Source organism: Notothenia rossii, assembly GCF_949606895.1.
Source record: "Notothenia rossii genome assembly, chromosome: 6".
In the NCBI taxonomy this organism is placed as follows: domain Eukaryota; kingdom Metazoa; phylum Chordata; class Actinopteri; order Perciformes; family Nototheniidae; genus Notothenia; species Notothenia rossii.
This window is the reverse complement of record NC_136909.1, coordinates 3932812-3952336: the sequence shown is the minus strand read 5'-3', so window position 1 is coordinate 3952336 and position 19525 is coordinate 3932812. Positions and strand designations below refer to the sequence as shown.

Sequence of the window (19525 nt, the reverse complement as noted above, 5' to 3'; positions counted from 1 at the left end):
ATTTTTAACATTCAAGCTCTTCTCTTAATGTATTAGAACTTCCTATCTCAACATGTATCCTTTTACTCCAATTAAAAAAAACGTACATTGTTGCTGCAAATTATTCAGATTGTTTCACAGCTTTCTCTTAAATATTTTGACTTTTCTCTTTACATATAGATTACATAGGATGAACAGCACGATCCACTCTGCTGGATTCTTACCAAATCTGCTCCAAATGCATGCAAACATCTGGCTTCATCCATACTCCTGCTGTTGTATTGTTCTGGATTCATAATGAAGTGTATTAGATGTTCTGCACGGTTATTGTTATGTATATAATATAAAGTGAAATACCCATAAAAAAAGTCAGAAAAGAAAAGAGACTCACTTAAGGAAGAAGGTTCTGAACCAGTGAGAGTTCTTCATTTTCACATAAACCTGGTAAAATAATTAAAGCTGTGACGCCCGCTGCACACATTTAACGCTTTGCATTTTATTGATTTATTTTGCCTTTTATACCACACTGCAAGTCTGACATTTATTAATGAGATGACTGGAAGTTACACTGCAGATTTAAACACTTATTAACACAGCTCAAGTCTTTCACAGCCAGAAATATCTCTCTGTGTCACCTTGTCTATTATCTTGCCCTTTTTCACGGCTAGAAATATTAAAGCAGAGAAATCAGTGCCTGTTAAATCAAAGGGAAAGCAATCATCTCTAAGACAACATTTGTGTAGCGGATAAGATCAACTCAGCGTACAAGACACATCCTTTAAATATCCATTTTATTGGGTTCTGTCCTCAGAAAAAGCTGTATATTTTTAAGAAATGTACTCACTTTTTGGTCACACAACATTTGCTTCATTGTGGCAATCAATTTGTAAAAGAAATAATGAATGTATAGACTCTTCCTTTTCCCCTTTTCCACTGTCACTCCATCATTTCACGAAATGCCATGAGACTGGGTTGGATATGCACAGACTCACTATCTGCTTTGAAAAGCATACAGTCGACAATAACTGTTAGAGAAGATTTAATTATTGAACTCAACTTATCCATTGGTTACTGAGACTTCAGAGGAGGGGAATAGATGTGCCGTTATGCTGGGGGCCTGCACATGAGGGGGTTCAACAGAACAGAAGGTGAGGGGGTAAGAGCTACCAGGAAGGCAGTTATTAAGTATTTGAGTGAAACAGGATTGATTGGAAGAATTTAAAACAACGTAAATACAGTGCTATAATTCCACAAGTGATGATAGGATGATATGGTGATACACACTCTTGTACAGTAGGTGGCGGTATGCACCTTAAAGTTGTTTAAAATCCGCCAAAAACCGAGAGAAGAAGAAGAACCTGGATCATGTGGCATCTCGTCGCTACGGTTCTCTCTCTCTCTCTCTCTGTGTTCCAGATAAAGTGTGTGTGAGCTCCAGCACTACTGATCCATCATCTGTGTGTCTGGATAAACCTCCGAATGGACTATGTGCTCTTTTTTCTGGAGCGTTTTTACCTCGGACTATAGGAGCTAGCTTAGCATGCTAGCTGGAAACACGTTAGCAACACTAGTCAGACTGAGAGTTTGATGGAGAGAGAAACGGTGTGTTTAACGGAGTTTGCAGGAAAAGGTGATCTAGTAAACATGAGTAAAGTCCAAATGCTGCTGTCGTTGAAGAAGCAGCGACTCACTGCTGCTGCTGAAGATATATTTGCTCTGTTTGAAAAAACGATAGCAGAGCTTGAGGAGGAGCTGTCTCTTTCCAAAGAGGAGAACGAGAGACTCCAGAAACTACTGGACGCTGTTTTACAGCCTCAGCTTCGGATACACAGAGCAGGTCTGTTCCCTTTACTCTTCATTTACACTTTAAACCAGGGGTGTCCAAACTACGGCCCAGGGGCCAAATGAGGCCCTTGGCCATTTTGAATCGGCCCTCAGCTAATTCAAAACGTTATAATGAAATATGGCCCAAACATGAAACTTGTGCTTTTCTTACATTGTACGTCTTAAATATAAATGTACAAATATATTACACAGTATTCATGTTTTAATAAGGCAAGGCAAGGCCATTTTATTTATATAGCACTTTTCAGCACGTGGCTATTCAAAGTGCTTTAACAAGCCCACTTTGAAAGTAAATTCATTAATTATTAATTCATGTTGATAACATTTTCTAACAAATCTTAGTTGATACAAAAAAGCCAACTTATTACAACTAACAAATTATTTACATAACAAGCTTGAAATAGACCCTTCATATTTTAACTTATTATAATCACTCTAAGACCTCTGTGCTAAGGGATGAGCTGCCAACCAGATAAATGAAACCCTATAGAGAGCTGTGATGTAGGCGGTTTTTTTCTTAAAGCATATTCATGTGTTGAGCCTAATTTACCTACATGTTGCTAACTTATAACTTAACTGATGAGGCAATATACCTCACCACAATGAGTGGCCCAGCCCTTTGTATATTTTTCTGTGTGTGGCCCTTGGTGAAAAAAGTTTGGAACACCCCTGCCGTAAAGTCTTTGGTAACACGTTAAACTATTTGGTAACACTTCTGACTGTTTGTCTGTGATTAATTGCATTGTTATGCACACAATTCAATAATGAATTCAAAAGTAGTGTATTGCTTACTTTTATTTTAAACAAATAAGGTTATTTTTTAAAAGTAGTAGGCCTATTCCCTTTACAGAGTAGCATTTAAAATATTTCTTATAAGTCTCAAAAAACATTAATGTAATCAAATATAAAACCAAAGCTAGTTGCCACTTCCAGGGCATTAACGCTTTACTTAGTTTGTTATTAGGGATGGGTATCGTTACGTTTTTAACGGTTACTGCTTATTGATCCGGTCCTTTAACGATACTCTTAAAAATACAGTGGTACAGAGTAGGGATGCACCGAATATTCGGCCGCCAAATATTATCGGCCGAAAATGGTTAAAAAGGCCCTTTCGGCCTTTTAAAAAAATATATATTTAAAAATGTCAGAGAAAAAGGCGCGGATTGCAATTTGTAAAACGTGTTCAGCTGACATTTCTCGAGGGGGTGTAACTGCAAAGATTTTCACCACTTCGGGATTACTCCACCACTTGAAATCAAAACACCCGGACAAATATGCGGAGTAAGATCAAATCACGAGCACTGACAGCGAGAGACTGTTCAGCACTGCCTCTCATGTGCTTGATGAGAAGAGGAACAGACTTATGGCTGATAAAGCAGAGAAGCTACTGTTCATTAAAAAGAACCTCCCACTTTTCCTTAATAAGTAGACAAGGCTGGCTTATCATAAGCTTATCTAGTTCTACATGTCTACTCTATACCCACTTTCCTGAAAAATGTTCATTGTGAGTTATAATTCACCATCTCAGGTTATCATTAGGGGGAAATGACAGCAGCACAGTGTTCAATATATTGTACTTTCGGTATCTAAATGATACAATGTGGTTTACATTGCTCATGAGGACAGACAGCCTTATTTGCAGATTCTTGAAATTGTAATTTAATTTGTAATTGATTGTGGATTTTGTATCCAGTTTTCACTTTATATATCTTTGTACAATGTTTACTACTTTGCTTATGAGGACAGACAGCCTTATTTACAGATTCTTGAAATTGAATTGTAATTTCATTTGTAAAAAGTTACATTCATGTGGATTTATCCAGTTTGCACATTTGTATGCATGCACTTATAGGTGCATTTGTTGTTGTTGAAGGCCTGGCTGTTACAGTCTTTATTTACACTACTTAGTTGTAGGCCTCCTGGCCTAGATGTTTATGCAGTTTTAAAGCACCTTGGCTTTGTTCTGAATGCACTTTGTTATAGTTATCCTACAGAGAAAAGAAAATGCACTTGACTTGGAATTAATGTACTGTATGCATTCAAAAGTGCTGAATAAATGTTTTATGGACCCATAATAGTGATTATTATTTAAGTTAAGTGTAGCCATAATCATGTCTTTTTCCATAATCAGTAGCTGAACAACATTGGTAAAAAATGTATACATTATATATATATATATTAATCATTTTCGGCCTTTCGGCATTCGGTTTTCGGCCAACTGTTTCCTATGTTCGGTATCAGTTTCGGCCAAGAATTTCCCATTCGTTGCACCCCTAGTACAGAGCAACACAGGTGGGGGGGCAGACAGGTATGCTGCAAAAGGCCTAACGGTTCTTCTGGAGGAAGATTAAGGTATACATAACACCTGACGTGGAAACGTTACTCGTGGATGGGGCTACAGAGCTACCAGAAAGACAGTCGAAAACGGTGCATTTCTCCGTCTGAATGTGGTGCACTTTTACAAGATGTAGGCTCGAAAATTACATTCCCAGAACAAATGACTATATCTCCCCTTTTTAAAAAGGGGTAAATGCATAATCTTGTTTCTCAAAGCAATGATAAACCTGTGAGTTGGATGTAAAAAAAGTCCGAATCAATATAGATTTTTTAAAATTTTAATGTAAATTCAGATTGAACATAGTAAAAAAATGTAAATTATAGTGTCCGTCCAAATTTTATTTTTTACTTATAGTGAAAACCACCTTTTGAATGATGGGAAAGTAGACAAAAAGCTTTAGGAATCCAAACTATAAAATATAAGTACCCTGTATCAAGATTGATGCAGAACAAGTGAAATTTGACCTTTTTAGAGAGATTTAAAAAAAAAAAAAACACTTCTGGGGTCATTTTGGTGCATTTTCCATATCTCTGGCACCCCTCGTTCAATTTTGATGATTGACATCTCTTTTTAACCGTTAGAGCCAATAGAATCGAGGGGAAGTTCCTCAAATCCATCTAAACATTACCCATCGGTGAATGAGTGCTGCGCAGCCAGAATGACCCAGAACTGGAAGCTGCGATACACTCTGGTGGCTACCACTAGCAGCTCATTTAAATTCTCCGATTTTTACAAAAAAATTGAATTATTTCAAAGTGACAGGCACATTGGATTAACCCAGTGGTTATCATACCTTTTCTGTCAGGCCCCCCCTTTGGAGAAAAAAAAAGTTGGGAGCCAGAGATTTCTTTTGGGGCTGCTTTTGGGGTAGCTTGATGTTTCATAGAGGGTGCTCAAACATTTAGGGTTTCTCATTAATGTACCGGCCGCTACAGTGGAATTTTCTACTGCAACAATCCCCACGCAAACACACAACGTACCATAGGTTTTTAAATAGTAAGAAGCCCTGAGACACAGTTTCGTGAAAAAACTACCCGCCAGACCCGCATTAGGGTCCTCTCGGGCTTAACAGGTTAAACCGCCCCGCCCCCTCACACACAGGCGTGAGAGAGAGAGAGATCTCGTCTGGATCGGAAAGGTCGAAAATACATCATGGATGCATTTTGTGTCTTATTGCATTTTAGAAACGGAGTTGGCAAAACTAAAACTGCAATATAATGTTTATGTAGCAATAATACATATGACATATATTTTTTAAATGTCTCCAGTACCGATAAAAAGACCGATAACGTTGGAGCTTAACGGTACCACGGTCTTCAATAATTCCGCCCCGGGGCCCGTTTAATACCGGGGCTCGGTACCCATCCCTATTTGTTATAGAAAACAAGTTAGCCTCTGAGTCCAGTGATAAGGAAATTCAACTTTGCAGTGGTTACACATAACTCTGGTTCTATCAACTCCGTTGCCTGGAACGGATGAAAAATGTCCATGTAAGAGTTTGGTACCGTTCTCCATGCGTGAGTGGCAATAACTCTCCTTACCAGCAGGCGGCGGTAGTGTGTATTCGTCATTCAAAAGAGGCAACAACGGGATGACAGACTGCGTGATAACCGAGAGAAGAAGAACAGACTGCGTGATATAAACAAACAACCAATAGCGCGTTCATTCCATTTTCACTCTACAGCAAGAAGCTCATGGGGCTTTCACGAACCTGTCTCGAGAGCTGGAGTTAAATGAAATCTCAGATTTGTCTTCTTAATAATTTGTGTGGGTCACTCACTTCCGTTTCACTTCTCATGCACTGATTCGCTAGCTGAACAGGCAATCAGAGTGATTTCTTTTGCAGAAAGCCAGTGGCGGCTCCAGAGTATTTTTGTAGGGTAGTCTATGGTAGGGCTAACCCATACAGTCCACCGGCTTAAGTCAGTATTTGCAATGTAATTACATACACGCTCCCCTTGACAGTGAAACGCCACGCGTGAGGTTTTGATTATTTCCCTGTCTCAATCCAAATTGAACTGTATGAAATAAAAAGGCACATTTGTCTTGTAGGGGTGTAACGGTTCACAAACATTTCGGTTCGGAACGTACCTCGGTTTTTAGGTCACGGTTCGGTACGTTTTCGGTACAGCTGAACAAATGATCACAAAACATAACATATATCAGGGTGTCCGCGGGGTCTTAAAAAGTATTAAAAGTTGATAAATCAATTTAGCGAAAATTAAGGCTATTAAAAAGTATTAAACGGCATTTTCCAAGGTATTAAGAAGGTTCACAGCAACGACAACATGAAACACCCTTTAATTTACTGAAACGACATGTCGGGAAACCCCCTAAGGCGGCCCCATGCATAGCGCGCCGTAAAATGCTGCTTATTATTTTAAGTTTCGTTGCCTTGCTCCGCTCTGTGTGTGGGGGGGGGGGGAACTAAACGACTACGGTAACGGGTCCCAAGGTGGGTAGACCGGCATACGCAACGCTCTGGGGGTCCAACGGCTCCGTGTGTAAGCCCGTTATGATCATTTTCTGATAACGATGAAATAGCCCGCCTCCCTCTCCCCACGTCTCCTGCTGCTGCTGGGCTGTCAGAAGAGGGGGAGGAAAGGAGAGGCAGCCACCGTTTATTAAATAATATTATATTATTATACAGAGAACAGAGTCGTTATCAATTTGTTTTAAAGCTCAATAAATAACAAAGAAGACCTCTGACCGGCACTCTTCTAATTTTGTACGGAAGATTTAAACTTTAATGGACATGTTGACCGGCGGAACATTTTCTTTACGGAAACTCAGCCGCACGGTCCCCTCGTTCCTCGGAAGAGGCGGAGAGGTGGGTGTTTTTCATCTGCTGGTGGACTACCTGAGAGATACAGCAGGAGAACACGCCGCCCACCGCGGAGAATAAACAGAAGGGCAACCATGGCAACCATGCTCCGGGGTCTTCTTCGCTGCTTTTGGTGTATTTCGGGCGGCAGCAGCGCCATTTACAGGCCTGACATATGTACTACATCGTTTCCAGCATTTCCAGCGATCTAGTGTGAACGGACACGTTAATGAATCGAATGCGTGTGAACGGAAGACTTTTTTGCGCTTGCGTATGCGTTTTACCGTATGCGTCCTCGGGGCCGGGGTCTAAGCCAAACTATATCCGGTCACAGAGATCTGCTATTTTAAAGTAAAGTCAACACATATAGACCCTAAATATAGTCTATATTAAGAACGAGAAAAGTCTTAACATAGCCTATATATCCTTTTTTGTAAACATATGACAAATGTGTGAGGGTGATGACGTCAGAGCATCGTCCTATGTGCCAGGGCTTAGCCCCGGACAGCCCCAGCCCAATTTAACCCCTGGGTATTTGTGAGGGAGCTCCTATATGGCATTACCCCGCTGAAGCTCACCAAAGTTTAACATATTTCATTGTTCAAAGTTTTGTCAATTGTTTTGTTTATTGGTCAAATACTGGTTTCTGAGGAGTTTTACTGGAATGAAAGAGCACAGAGTACAGAAGCAACAAAGCAGCATACTGCATTAAACCTGACCTTCACAGAGAGGTTGAAGTTCATGTGGAGAGGAGGCTTCAGTAGTCTGTCTGCACTCTGTTTAGTTTTGCTATCTTTCAATTAATATAGTAAATGTGAGGTAAAGTGTGTTGCCAATGTAACCGGTTAGAACTCAAAGTGGCGATGAGGTCTTAAAATGTATGGAAAGGGTCTTAAAAAAGGTCTTAAAAGGTATTAAATTTGACTTCAGGATTCCTGCATATACCCTGTGTATATATATATATATATATATATATATATATATATATTTTTTTTTTTTTAATTATTATTAAACTGTGAATAATGTATTCACTCAAATAAATACAAAATATAATACAATAAACATTAAGGTGCAGCATTTCGATGAACTGAAATAATCTGTATTTGAACTTTACTGTACTAGTACCTAAGCAGCCAGTTTGACATTATGACTTGCTTGTCATTGTATTTTCATGTTTTTTTTTAAAGAAAGCGTAACTTGTCCACATTGCTTGCCGAAAGGGCAGATCTGCTGGCACTAACAATGTCTCCTGCTGTGGAGAACACTCTCTCGCTAGGGACAGAGGTAGCAGATACAGCCAGGTAGCGCTTTGCTAACATGGTCCCACATTACCCCGATACTCAGATCACTTCACTGGCTCCCTGTAACTTATAGGATACAGTTAAAAATCCTCACTCTCACTTACAGAGCATTGCACGGTCAGACTCCTGCTTATGTGGCTGACCTAATTCATCCATATAGATCAGCCCGCCCTCTCAGGTCACACATGCACAATTTACTGTCTGTCCCACGTACCCACCTTAAGACCCGCAGTGACCGAGCGTTCGAAGCCGCGGCTCCTAAGCTATGGAACGCTCTGCCCGCTCATCTACGGTCTGCTGACTCTGTTGACTCTTTCAAAGCTAATATAAAGACACTCCTGTTTGGGCAGGCGTTTCGGTAACCGGTGTGCTTGATTTTATTCTATTTTATACTACGTTTTTTTAATTTTTTGATTGTGTTATTATGTTTTGGTGCTTTTCTGACTTATTAACACGTGGCTTGTGTGTTCATTTATCATTGTACGATTCCTATGATGATGTTTTATTGTTTTACTTGCAATTCTATTCAGGCAACTTAATTGCTCTTCGATATTTCCATTTATTTATGTTCTCTTGAGTGGGAATGTGCTCTTTTCCAGTAGGAATTTCCTCTTTTGTGTATACTTTAGGCAGCTGATAAAAAATAATTGTCTTCGATCAAACTCACTTCAAGACCTTTGACAAAGGAAGTGTCAATAATATTTTCCTGACACATTGTTTTTAAAATGTTTTTTGTTCTCTTGCCCTTGGCATGCAAATCTTGTTGAAGGGCTTCAGTACAAAAAACGTGCAGTGCTTCCCTGATCCATAAATGCGTAAGTCTGCACAGTCTGGTTCGACTTTGACAACTTTATTTGAACTGGGATAATTGGTAGGGTTTGTTGACCACCGGCAGGGCCGGCCCGTAGCACTGGCGTTATAGATGTTCGCCTAGGGCGCCAGATCTGGGGAGGCGCTGCGCTGGTAGAAAAAATGTTTTGACCGTTGGTGCTCATCCAAATTTTCGGCCTTGATGTAACAACATTCATAATTAAGTAAATGTAACACCCTTTTTTGACCCCGGTTACACTTTTCATTTGCCCTGTACGTGATGAAAATGGGGGATGTTGGCTTATCTGGCGCCCGCAGCTCACAGACAAAGTGCGAGTGAGCTTGGGAGCGAATGAGGGAGAGAGGGAGGGTGCACGGGTACCGGCGCTGTTGTTAAAAGAATCTGGTGCTAGCTGCTCTAACGGATATTCGAAGAAGAAGTTTCTACAATAATGTGGAGGGAGAGTCCTCTCCAGTCAGACTGAGAGGCTGATAACTACAGCTCAGTGAGGTAAAGGACTCTGAGTGTTTAGATAGTTAACTTTAGTCTAAGTTATCTCAGTGGGTCTCAAACGGTTTGGTCACAATTTATGTAAACAAATATTTCCAAGGCACTCCTTTATAATTATTGGGATAAAACAGGTTTGAAATCATTTCAATGTATAATATAGGACAGTAAACCAAAAATATTGTTTTAAACTGGAGAGATTAAAAAAAATGCACGAATAAATAAATGTTAATAGGTCAAATAAGATATGAATGAACAACAAAAATAAAATAAGTTACATTTATTTGTTATTGGCTATGGTAGGTTATTGGTTATGTTCACATACTTATTTGATTAATAAAATGTAAACCAATCTTTTTCATATGGGGGTTTAGAGTTGTACCCCCTAGATCTAGTAGTAATTCTGCTTAAAGTGCACCAGATTGAAGCATTTTACTTTAAAGGTCACATGTCATGGCCATTTCCACTGATCATAATTCCATTGTTGAGGTATACTAAAATAGAAAAATACTGTGCAATTTTCCAAACTCACATTGGTTTCGCATACAGCATCTCTGTAAAGTATGTGTATTCAGCAGTATTCACTTTCTCCACTAAACGTCTCACTGCAGCTCCTTCCTCCCCCCCCGCCCCTCCGTGATTTCCTTGTTTAGCGATACACAGCCAAACACAGCCAAACTCAACTTGAACACACACAAAGTCACAGCCGAAATAAAAACAATAAGTGTGGCTTGATATTGACATGTGACCTTTAAAATGTTAAAAAAATCTTCCCGGGGGGGCATACCTCCGGACCCCCCTAGAGGATGTGACGTCCACCCCCCATTCTATTGTGTATTCCTTGGATACTCTATTGATATTTATCTTTTCTATTGTACGATTCTCTGGCTGGGGCGCCAACTCAAATCTCGCCTAGGGCTGCAAATTGTCTAGAGCCGGCCCTGACCACCGGCCCCAGTGTGGTTTCTGCCATTTAAAGAGACTTATGCACTGCTTACGGAAGCTGCTTGGGTGTATTTATCAGAGTTGTCTTTTTGTTCAATCCTTTTCTTGTAGATGTGCAATATTGTTGGATGTTTCATTGAACAAACTTCACATTTCATTATTTTCTGACAGTCTTTGCTTGGATGTCCTTTCGTTAGACAGCCAAAGCAAATTCCTTGTGCTTTTAAGCAGTCAATCTTTTCATTGTGAAATGTTTTGTTCATGTTACATGTTTCAGGGGTGTGTTCTCCTGCACAAAATACACAGCGCCTCTGAACAGTAATGCCTGTGAGTTTCTACATCCAACTCACAGGTTTATCATTGCTTTGATAAACAAAACAAAACATCTGATTTGATGTTTTGGAAAGGTTTTTGCTCCTCACTGATTATTGGGCTTGTCACAGTAACAAAACTACTTCCCTTATAACCATGAGCAGGCTTATTGCTGGGTGATTTGTACACTTTAATATCCCTTTTTGGCATGACATCCTGTATGTCTCCAAACATGGGGTCTGATGCAATGCGGGCATGTTTTTCAATGAAGTCGACCAATATTGGAAACTTTGCTCTTGTCTTATTGTGTTCATAATATGCAGTTGTTCTCCACTTTTCCCTAAGTTTAAATGGGAGTTTCATGATCACATTTCTCATGTTTGATGTGCTATTAACCTGTTAAGCCGCCAGCGGGGACCCTGTTTTTTTTTTTTGAGGACACTGTGTCTCAGGGGATCTTAATATTTAAGAACCTATTAATGTGTTATACCAGATTAACGGAAATAATCTCAGCTAACTGATGATATAAACTATTTTTACCAAAACAAAACACAAGTCTCATAAGAAGCATCTAAATGACCCCTTAGCGAAAAATGCTAAAGGACATTGGCACAGAACTCAAGATAAAAGTACCCTTATAATTATTTATAATCCATAATTCCATTTCTATGTAAAAATCGCAGAGCAAAAGTTAGCTGCTAATGGTAGCCACCAGAGTGGCTGCTGCTTCCGGTCTTGGCTATGCAGCAGTATAATACACACACATGACCAAATAAGGACTATGTTGGAGTTCTCCTCGATTCCATTGGCTCTGACGGTTAGAAAGAGATGTCACATGTCAAAATCCAGCAGGGGGAGCCAGAGATATGAAATATCCACCCAAATGGCCCCAGAAAAGGTTTATTTTGCTAAATCTGTCTAAAAATGTCAAATATCACTTGTTTTGCATCTATCTTGATACAGGGTACTTATTATATGTTGTACTTTGGATTCCTAAAGCTTTTAGTCTACTAACCCATCATCCAAGGTTAGTTTTCACTATAAGTACAAAATACGTTTTGGACGGACACTATAATTTACAGTTTTTTACCATGTTCAATCTGAATTTTCTTTAAAATAAAAACATCTATATTGAATCTGACTTTTCTACATCCAACTGACAGGTTTATCATTACTTTGAGAAAAAATATTATTAATTTAACCTTTTTAGAAGGGAAGATATGGTCATTTGCTCTGGGAATGTCTTTTTCGAGCCTGAAACCTGAAAAACAGGCTCGGGTTTAACAGGTTAATTTCATCCAAAATCTCAATCTTCCATTGTGTTGCAACATCCACGAAGAAAGATAGCATAAGAATGCAGTGCTTTTCTATCTTCACTCTTGATTGCATTCCAGTTCAACATTTTGTCCAAACAAGCTGCTGCGATTAAGAGTTGATGTCCATAGTTCTCTTGGAGCAGTCTTTTGCTTCCAAAAAGCCCTTTTTAGAATCCATGTATTGGCAACTTGTTACCAAGTCTTTAGCTTGGCCTTCTGTATACTGCTCTGGAAAGAACAGCCTGTCTTTGTAATTGTCAGTTTTATCTTCTATTGTATGTTCGAACATTCTGATGAGTGAAAGGTACTGTAATGGATCTCCTTTTTAAAGATGTAGGCGCCGTGGGAATTGTAATGCTTTATAGTGACAGACGTCACAATTAGGTGGCCTTTCTTATAGAATCACAATTCTGGCTCTAACATATATATATATCATTGAAATCTGTGGAATCTCAGCTTTCATATGATATCTTGTTTGTGCAGATCTGATGAAGTATAAAATATGTCTACAGTGAGTTATGTGCTAAGTACGTTAGCACTCTTTCGCTTAGTGCTAATTCAGAGGCTCAGCGTTAGACTTGTGTTTTGTTTCGGTAAAAATGGTTCATATCATCAGGTCGCTGAGTTTCTTCCCGTTAAGTGGGTATTCATAGTTTGTTAAATGTTAAGAAGCCCTCAGACGCTGTTTCTTGCAAGAAGTTGCAGGAGCCCGGGCTAAACAGGTTAAATACCAACCGACTATATACTATATGTGAGATATATATTTATGCCGTTAATAGCTGTGCAATATATACCTGGCTGCTAAATCCTAAGAACTGTTAAAGGATGTGTATTCTGAAATTGTGTAACTTTTTTAAAATTTATTATATCATAACTTCTTCTTTTTTTGTTGACATTATTACTTTTTAACCTGTTAAGCCCCAAGCCTGTTTTTCAGGCCTCAGGCTCGAAAATGACATTCCCAGAACAAATGACTAAACTTCACTTCCAAAAGGGGTAAATTAAGTCTTTTTTCTCAAAGCAATGATAAACCTGTGAGTTGGATGTAGAAAAGTCAGAATCAATATAGAATTGTTTTTATTTGAAAGTAAATTCGGATTGAACATAGTAAAAAAAATGTAAATGATACTGCCCGTCCAAAAAAAACACATTACTCATAGTGAAAACCACACTTGAATGATTGGATCAGAGACTAAAAGCTTTAGGAATCCAAACTATAACATTTAATAAGTACCCTGTATCAAGATTGATGCAAAGCAAGTGACATTTTACCTTTTTAGAGAGATTTAGCAACAAAAAAACACTTCTGGGGTCATTTGGGTGGATTTTCCATATCTCCGGCCCCCCTCGGTCAATGTTGATGATTGACACCTCTTTTGAACCGTTAGAGCCAATAAAATCAAGGGGAAGTCCCTAACATCCAGAATGCCCAAAACAGGAAGCCGTCATACACTCTCGTAGCTATCATATAAAAACAGCTAATATGAAAACTCCGTTATTGACATAAATATGGTGATGGATTATCAGTAATCATTTCAAAGTGACACAGACACATTGGATTGGATCACAACTTTTGATCAGAAACAACAAAAGGTAAGACATATTTACCGTGTTTGCTCCGTAAAGCTACGTGGTGTGATGTCTGGGTTTGCTTCCCCTGGCGCAAATTTTGATCGCTCACTGATGATACTTATATTTCTAGAATCTATGGAATCTCAGCTTGCTTGCTGATATCTTGTTTGTGCAGATTCGATAAGTAATGAGGGTATTTTAGCGTGAGTTCTAAGCTAAGTGCGTGAGCAATTTTTCGCTCAAGGCTAATTCAGAGCCTTTGTTATTACCCTTGTTTCATTTAGTTAAAAATTGTTAATATTTTCTGATAGCTGAGTTTCTTCCCGTTAAGTGGGTATGACACATTCATAGTTTGTTAAAGGACCCATGTCATGGCCATTTCTACTGATCATAATTCCATTGTTGAGGTCTACCAGAATAGATTTACATTGTGCAATTTTCCAAACTCACATTGTTTTTTCATACATCATCTCTGTATAGTATGTGTATTCACTCTCCGTCCTACACGGCTTGTTGGATCTCCTGCCCCCTCCCCCTCCCTGTGAGCCCACTGTGCTCTGATTGGTCAGCTTGCCAACTCTGTTCTGTAAACCACAGTTACAACGGAACATCAGTGTTTATGAGTTACAATGGCATTTTTTAGCAACCAGAAAATGACACCAGTAATGACAAACAGATGAGAATGCTGGTGGGGTGTGGGTGGCGTGTTAGCGGGACGTTGCGAGGCTCGCCGCTGCTCACACACAGACTCACAGCCTCGCCGCGTCCCGCCGTCTCAGGGTGAGAAATCCGCGGAGCTGAGAAGTGTGTGTGTGTGTGTGTGTGTGTGTGTGTGTGTGTGTGTGTGTGTGTGTGTGTGTGTGTGTGTGTGTGTGTGTGTGTGTGTGTGTGTGTGTGTGTGTGTGTGTGTGTGTGTGTGTGTGTGTGTGTGTGTGTGTGTGTGTGTGTGTGTGTGTGTGTGTGTGTGTGTGTGTGTGTGTGTGTGTGTGTGTGTGTGTGTGTGTGTGTGTGTGTGTGTGTGTGTGTGTGTGTGTGTGTGTCAATTTGGACCAATCCGCGGACTTAATGTAACGGCTCCGCGGACGTAACGTAACTGCTCCGTATTGGTCCATTTGGGTCGTCGTTATGTCACCTGGTACCAGGAAGAAAAAGAGAAATCTCCAACGAGGCGTTCTGGGGCAGCATAGACAGGCCTTTTATGTGTTAGAGTTTTACTCACGACAGGGTGTACTTTGAGGGTTTGTGACTCTGCAGACCGTTCACATGCAGAAAAAGCTACATAATACACAAGGGGACGGGTAATAACCAGAAAAGCATGACATGGGACCTTTAAATGTTAAGAAGCCCTCAGATGCTGTTTCTTGCAAGATGTTGCATTTTGCCCCAGCGAAAATTTTATTGCAGTATCATTACTTTTACCTACGAAGGTCCTGTACATTTTTCTGTTAATAATTGCATCCTTTTACTTAAATAAGGTTTGAATGCAAGATTTTCGTTTGTATCAGAGTATTTTCATTCTATAGGTGTAGTGTGTCTGTGAACGATGCCAAATACAATTCCTTGTTTACATTGCAGCTAGTGCTAAACTGGAAGTGGAAAGGGGCTGGGCTACATGAGGTGAATTGAGCCAACAAAAATACACAATAGGTGGGACTAAGAAAGATAATATGAAAGTATAAAAACAAAGGCATTAATTAGGGCTGCAAAATGTCTCTCATTGTAATGGTGATTAGATTTTAAAGGCTAACACTTAACAGTTTTTTTTACTGTGTGCTTCCTGTTTGCTGCAGATGTCCAGCTGCTGGTGGTGGTTAAAGAAGAGCTTCTCCCTGATCAGCAGAAGTGGAGTACCAGTCTAGACCAGGAGGACACAGAGCCCCCCCCACACATTAAGCAGGAACAGGAGGAACTCAGGATCAGTCAGGAGGGAGAGCAGCTTCATGAGCTGGAGGAGGCTGATATCACCAAGTCCACTTTCACTCCTGACCTTGTGAAGAGTGAAGATGATGAAGAGAAACCTCAGTCCTCACAGCCTCATCAAAGACAAACTGAACACATGGAAACAGGAGCTGATGGAGATGACTGTCGAGCACCAGAACCAGCCAGGAACTCAGATCCAGAGAGCAGTTTACAACCAAAGACTGAGGACGAGACTGGAGACTCTTCTGAACATGATACTGGAGACTCTTCTGAACCTGACACTGAAGACAGTGCTGATAGGAAGGAGACCAGAGAACCTCCGCCAGGCTCCAACTCACTGAAAAATAGACAAGAGTCTGTCAGTGATTCAAGCCGTAGTACTGTAAAGAAACAATTTGGCTGTTCCGTGTGTACGAAATATTTTACATATAGAAGAGATGTAAATCGACACATGAAAATCCACACAGGAGAGAAACCAATCAGAAGCTCAGTCTGTAAGAAAGCTTTTTCACAAGGTGGAAGTTTAAAGGAACACACGAAAATCCAAACAGGGGAGAAAGCCTTTAGCTGCTCATTTTGTACCAAATCTTTTCCATTTAGTGACAGTTTTAAAAGACACATGAGAGTCCACACAGGAGAGAAACCATACAGATGCTCAGTCTGTAAGAACAATTATTCACAGAGTTCAAATTTAAAGAAACACATGAGAATCCACACAGGAGAGAAACCATACAGATGCTCAGTCTGTAAGAACACTTATTCACAGAGTTCAAATTTAAAGAAACACATGAGAATCCACACACGAGAGAAACCATACAGATGCTCAGTCTGTAAGAAAGCTTTTTCACGGAGTGACCATTTAAAGGCACACATGAGAATCCACACAGGAGAGAAACCATAAAGATGCAATGTTTGTGACAAAATATTTAAATGGCGTAGTGATTTCAAAAGGCACAAGTGTGTGTAGGTCATCAGTTCTCAGAGCTTAATGATATTCAAACTGAGGATAATGGCGAGGCAGAGCCTCCAATCAGCAGCTCAGCTGAACACATGGAAACACAAGCTAATGGAAAGAACAATGAATAAGTCATATCACCGTTCACACATGAGAAAAATCTGTCTGACTGGATTAACATTGTTTCACAACATTCATGTAAGACTTAAATGAACTCCATCTTTATCAACAGAGGTGGACAATATGTTTAATGTTTTTGTCATATTAATTTTCTGATTTATACGTTAACCACTGACTGTTGATGAATCATTTTATTTTGGATTGAGTTCTCCAAGTTTCCATATAGAGATGAAGGATGATTTGATGTATTGTTCTTTATTACTAAATGTTTTGTATCATTGTTGTTGTTAATGAGCACTGTTTTACATAAATGCACCTGTTATCTGATTGTTTTTGCTTCTGTAACTGTAAGGGAATACATCTCTGCAGGACGGGGTCTGTACTCAAAGATTGTTTATGAAATGAGAGCTTCACCCTTTTTGTTGTCCAAACGACGCCAACAGAGCGATACGTCTTCTTTCCGGCAGATGGCATAAATGTTGCGGTTGTTCATTGTTTAGAAGTCCGCTGTGTTTCATCCAAGGTTCCACTTCGTGCTCCGATAATGCTGAAAGTATCCGTTGTATGCTTTTCCTGCTCCAGTAACACAAGTGTAATTCACTGGACAGAGACTAAACGGCGGATAAACTGTGGCACGCTTACACTAATTGCGCCGCATAAGCGTATAGTAGTGCGCCGCATTTGTGCTTCAGATGAGGAGGTGAAGCCCCCTCATAACTGCATGAACCCGTATGGCACAATACAACTCAGACTGGCTTACCTGTACGTCAATCAAGTGGCAAATGCCATAGTAAGGATGGATGATAGGCTAACTTTGTTTTTTTTCAATGCCATGCGATCTACCCACACTACCCTCGATCGACGTATTGGGCACCCCTGGTATAGAGCATTCAGGTTCTGAAAAATATCTATAGCTAGAAAAAAACTCCAAAAACCCGAATAGAGCTAGAAGATAGCCAGTATCAAGCCAAGAAAGACGCAGTAGCAAGACAGGAAGGAACCAAAAGAGTTTGTATTTTTAGTGTGAATCCTGTGCCAGCATTCCACAGTAGTGCTTCAAATCTTTATTCTTCCCCTTATTATTTCAGCCAATACTTTGGCTCTCCATAACTTCAAGTTATTTTCAACTACAGAAACCATTCAAATATTAAACTATTCAGCCTGTTCAGGAATCGATGGAAAACCTTCAACTTTTAAAAAATATTTTATAATTTTGGAAATATTCAGCTTTTTAAACTCTTTTTTTTAACATTGAAGTCAATGGGAGATGAGCCAATATTTTGGCTCTCCATAACTTCAGCTTATTTTCAACTACAGAAACCATTAGAATATTAAACTATTCAGCCTGTTCAGGAATCGATGGAAAACCTTCCACTTTTTAAAAATATTTTATACTTTTTGAAATATTCAGCTTTTTTAACTCTTTTTTTAACATTGAAGTCAATGGGAGATGCCTTCAAATCCACTTTTCCTACACTTTGCGCCAAATGCTTCTCCTTCCACATACTTTCAGCTAAACACTTCATTCTAACTTTCAAATGGTCACAAGACCTTCAGCTATTCAATTCCTATTCAGATCTTTGATATCTTTTTAACTTTTTGAGATATTGAACTTAGTTTGGAGCTTGGTAGAGAGGCCTTTTTAAGATTTTAACATTAGTGTGGATGGGAGATCAAAGTCCAGAGTACTTTGATCTCAAAACAGAGTGGAGCAGTGCTTGAAATTCTCCCCCAAAAATGCTTTAAACTTGCCATAATTCCCAAACCCTACCCTCCTCAGAACATATTTTTTCATTAAAAACGTAGGAAAACCTCTCCTAGGTTGGAAAATACAATTTTAAAAACAAAACAAAATGCCTCTTGAGGGCATGAAGAGACAAAAGGTCCAGCTAGCTCCCAATTGATTCCCATGTTAAATTGTTCCGGATCTTTCTTCAGAGCAGAGAGAACTACCCTTTAGACAAACTGCTCGCATTTCCACATTTCACACACAAAACCTCCCAAAAAAGCATATTTCAGTTCATTGGGGTTCCCTGATGCTCACGGTCTGGCAATTCTTTTATAGGAGCCATAGTTTTTGAACAGGTGGCACAATTGTCAGATATACTAATCAATGCATTCTTATGGGGCTCATTGCTGCAGCTGGTTGTCATGGTGTTGCTGGGCAGATTGGAGCCACACACACACACACACACACACACACACACACACACACACACCCACGAGTGACATCATCCAATCAGAGCAGACACCATGGAAACCTTTGATCTCTGGGTTTACACACACAGGTGTTTGTAAACATTCAATCACTACTACATTTGATATCTTTATTTAACTCCTTCAGCCTAATTTCAGCTGCAGGAACCATTCAAATATCAAACTATTCAGCCTTTTCAACACATGATGGGAAACTTTCACATTTTTCAAAATATGTTATACTTTTTAAAATATTCAGCTTTTTTAAAGTCTTTTTTTTTAACATGGAAGTCATTGCAATGCATTTGAGCTGTAACAATACACACACACACACACACACACACACACACTCTCTCTCTCTCTCTCTCTCTCTCTCTCTCTCTCTTACACAGACACACACACACACACACACACACACACACACACACACTCTCTCTCACACACATACACACACACACACTCTCACACACACAGACACATGCACCTCTCTCTCTCTCTCACACACACACACACACACCGATCAGGGCTGTATCCAGGATTTCCTAAATACCGAGTTATGCTATATGCTAGGGGGGTTCGGTGTC

At 39.7% G+C, this 19525-nt stretch overlaps 1 protein-coding gene across 1 annotated transcript; it reads left to right on the top strand.

Moving 5' to 3' along the window:
- The first annotated feature begins 1373 nt into the window (after positions 1 to 1373).
- LOC307044040 (uncharacterized protein) lies at positions 1374 to 17634 on the top strand. The gene is made up of 2 exons (XM_079689064.1): positions 1374 to 1816; positions 15541 to 17634. Exons 1-2 carry the CDS (start codon positions 1567 to 1569, stop codon positions 16569 to 16571), a joined length of 1281 nt encoding a protein of 426 aa, XP_079545190.1. The 5' UTR covers positions 1374 to 1566; the 3' UTR covers positions 16572 to 17634.
- The last annotated feature ends 1891 nt before the right edge of the window (positions 17635 to 19525 follow it).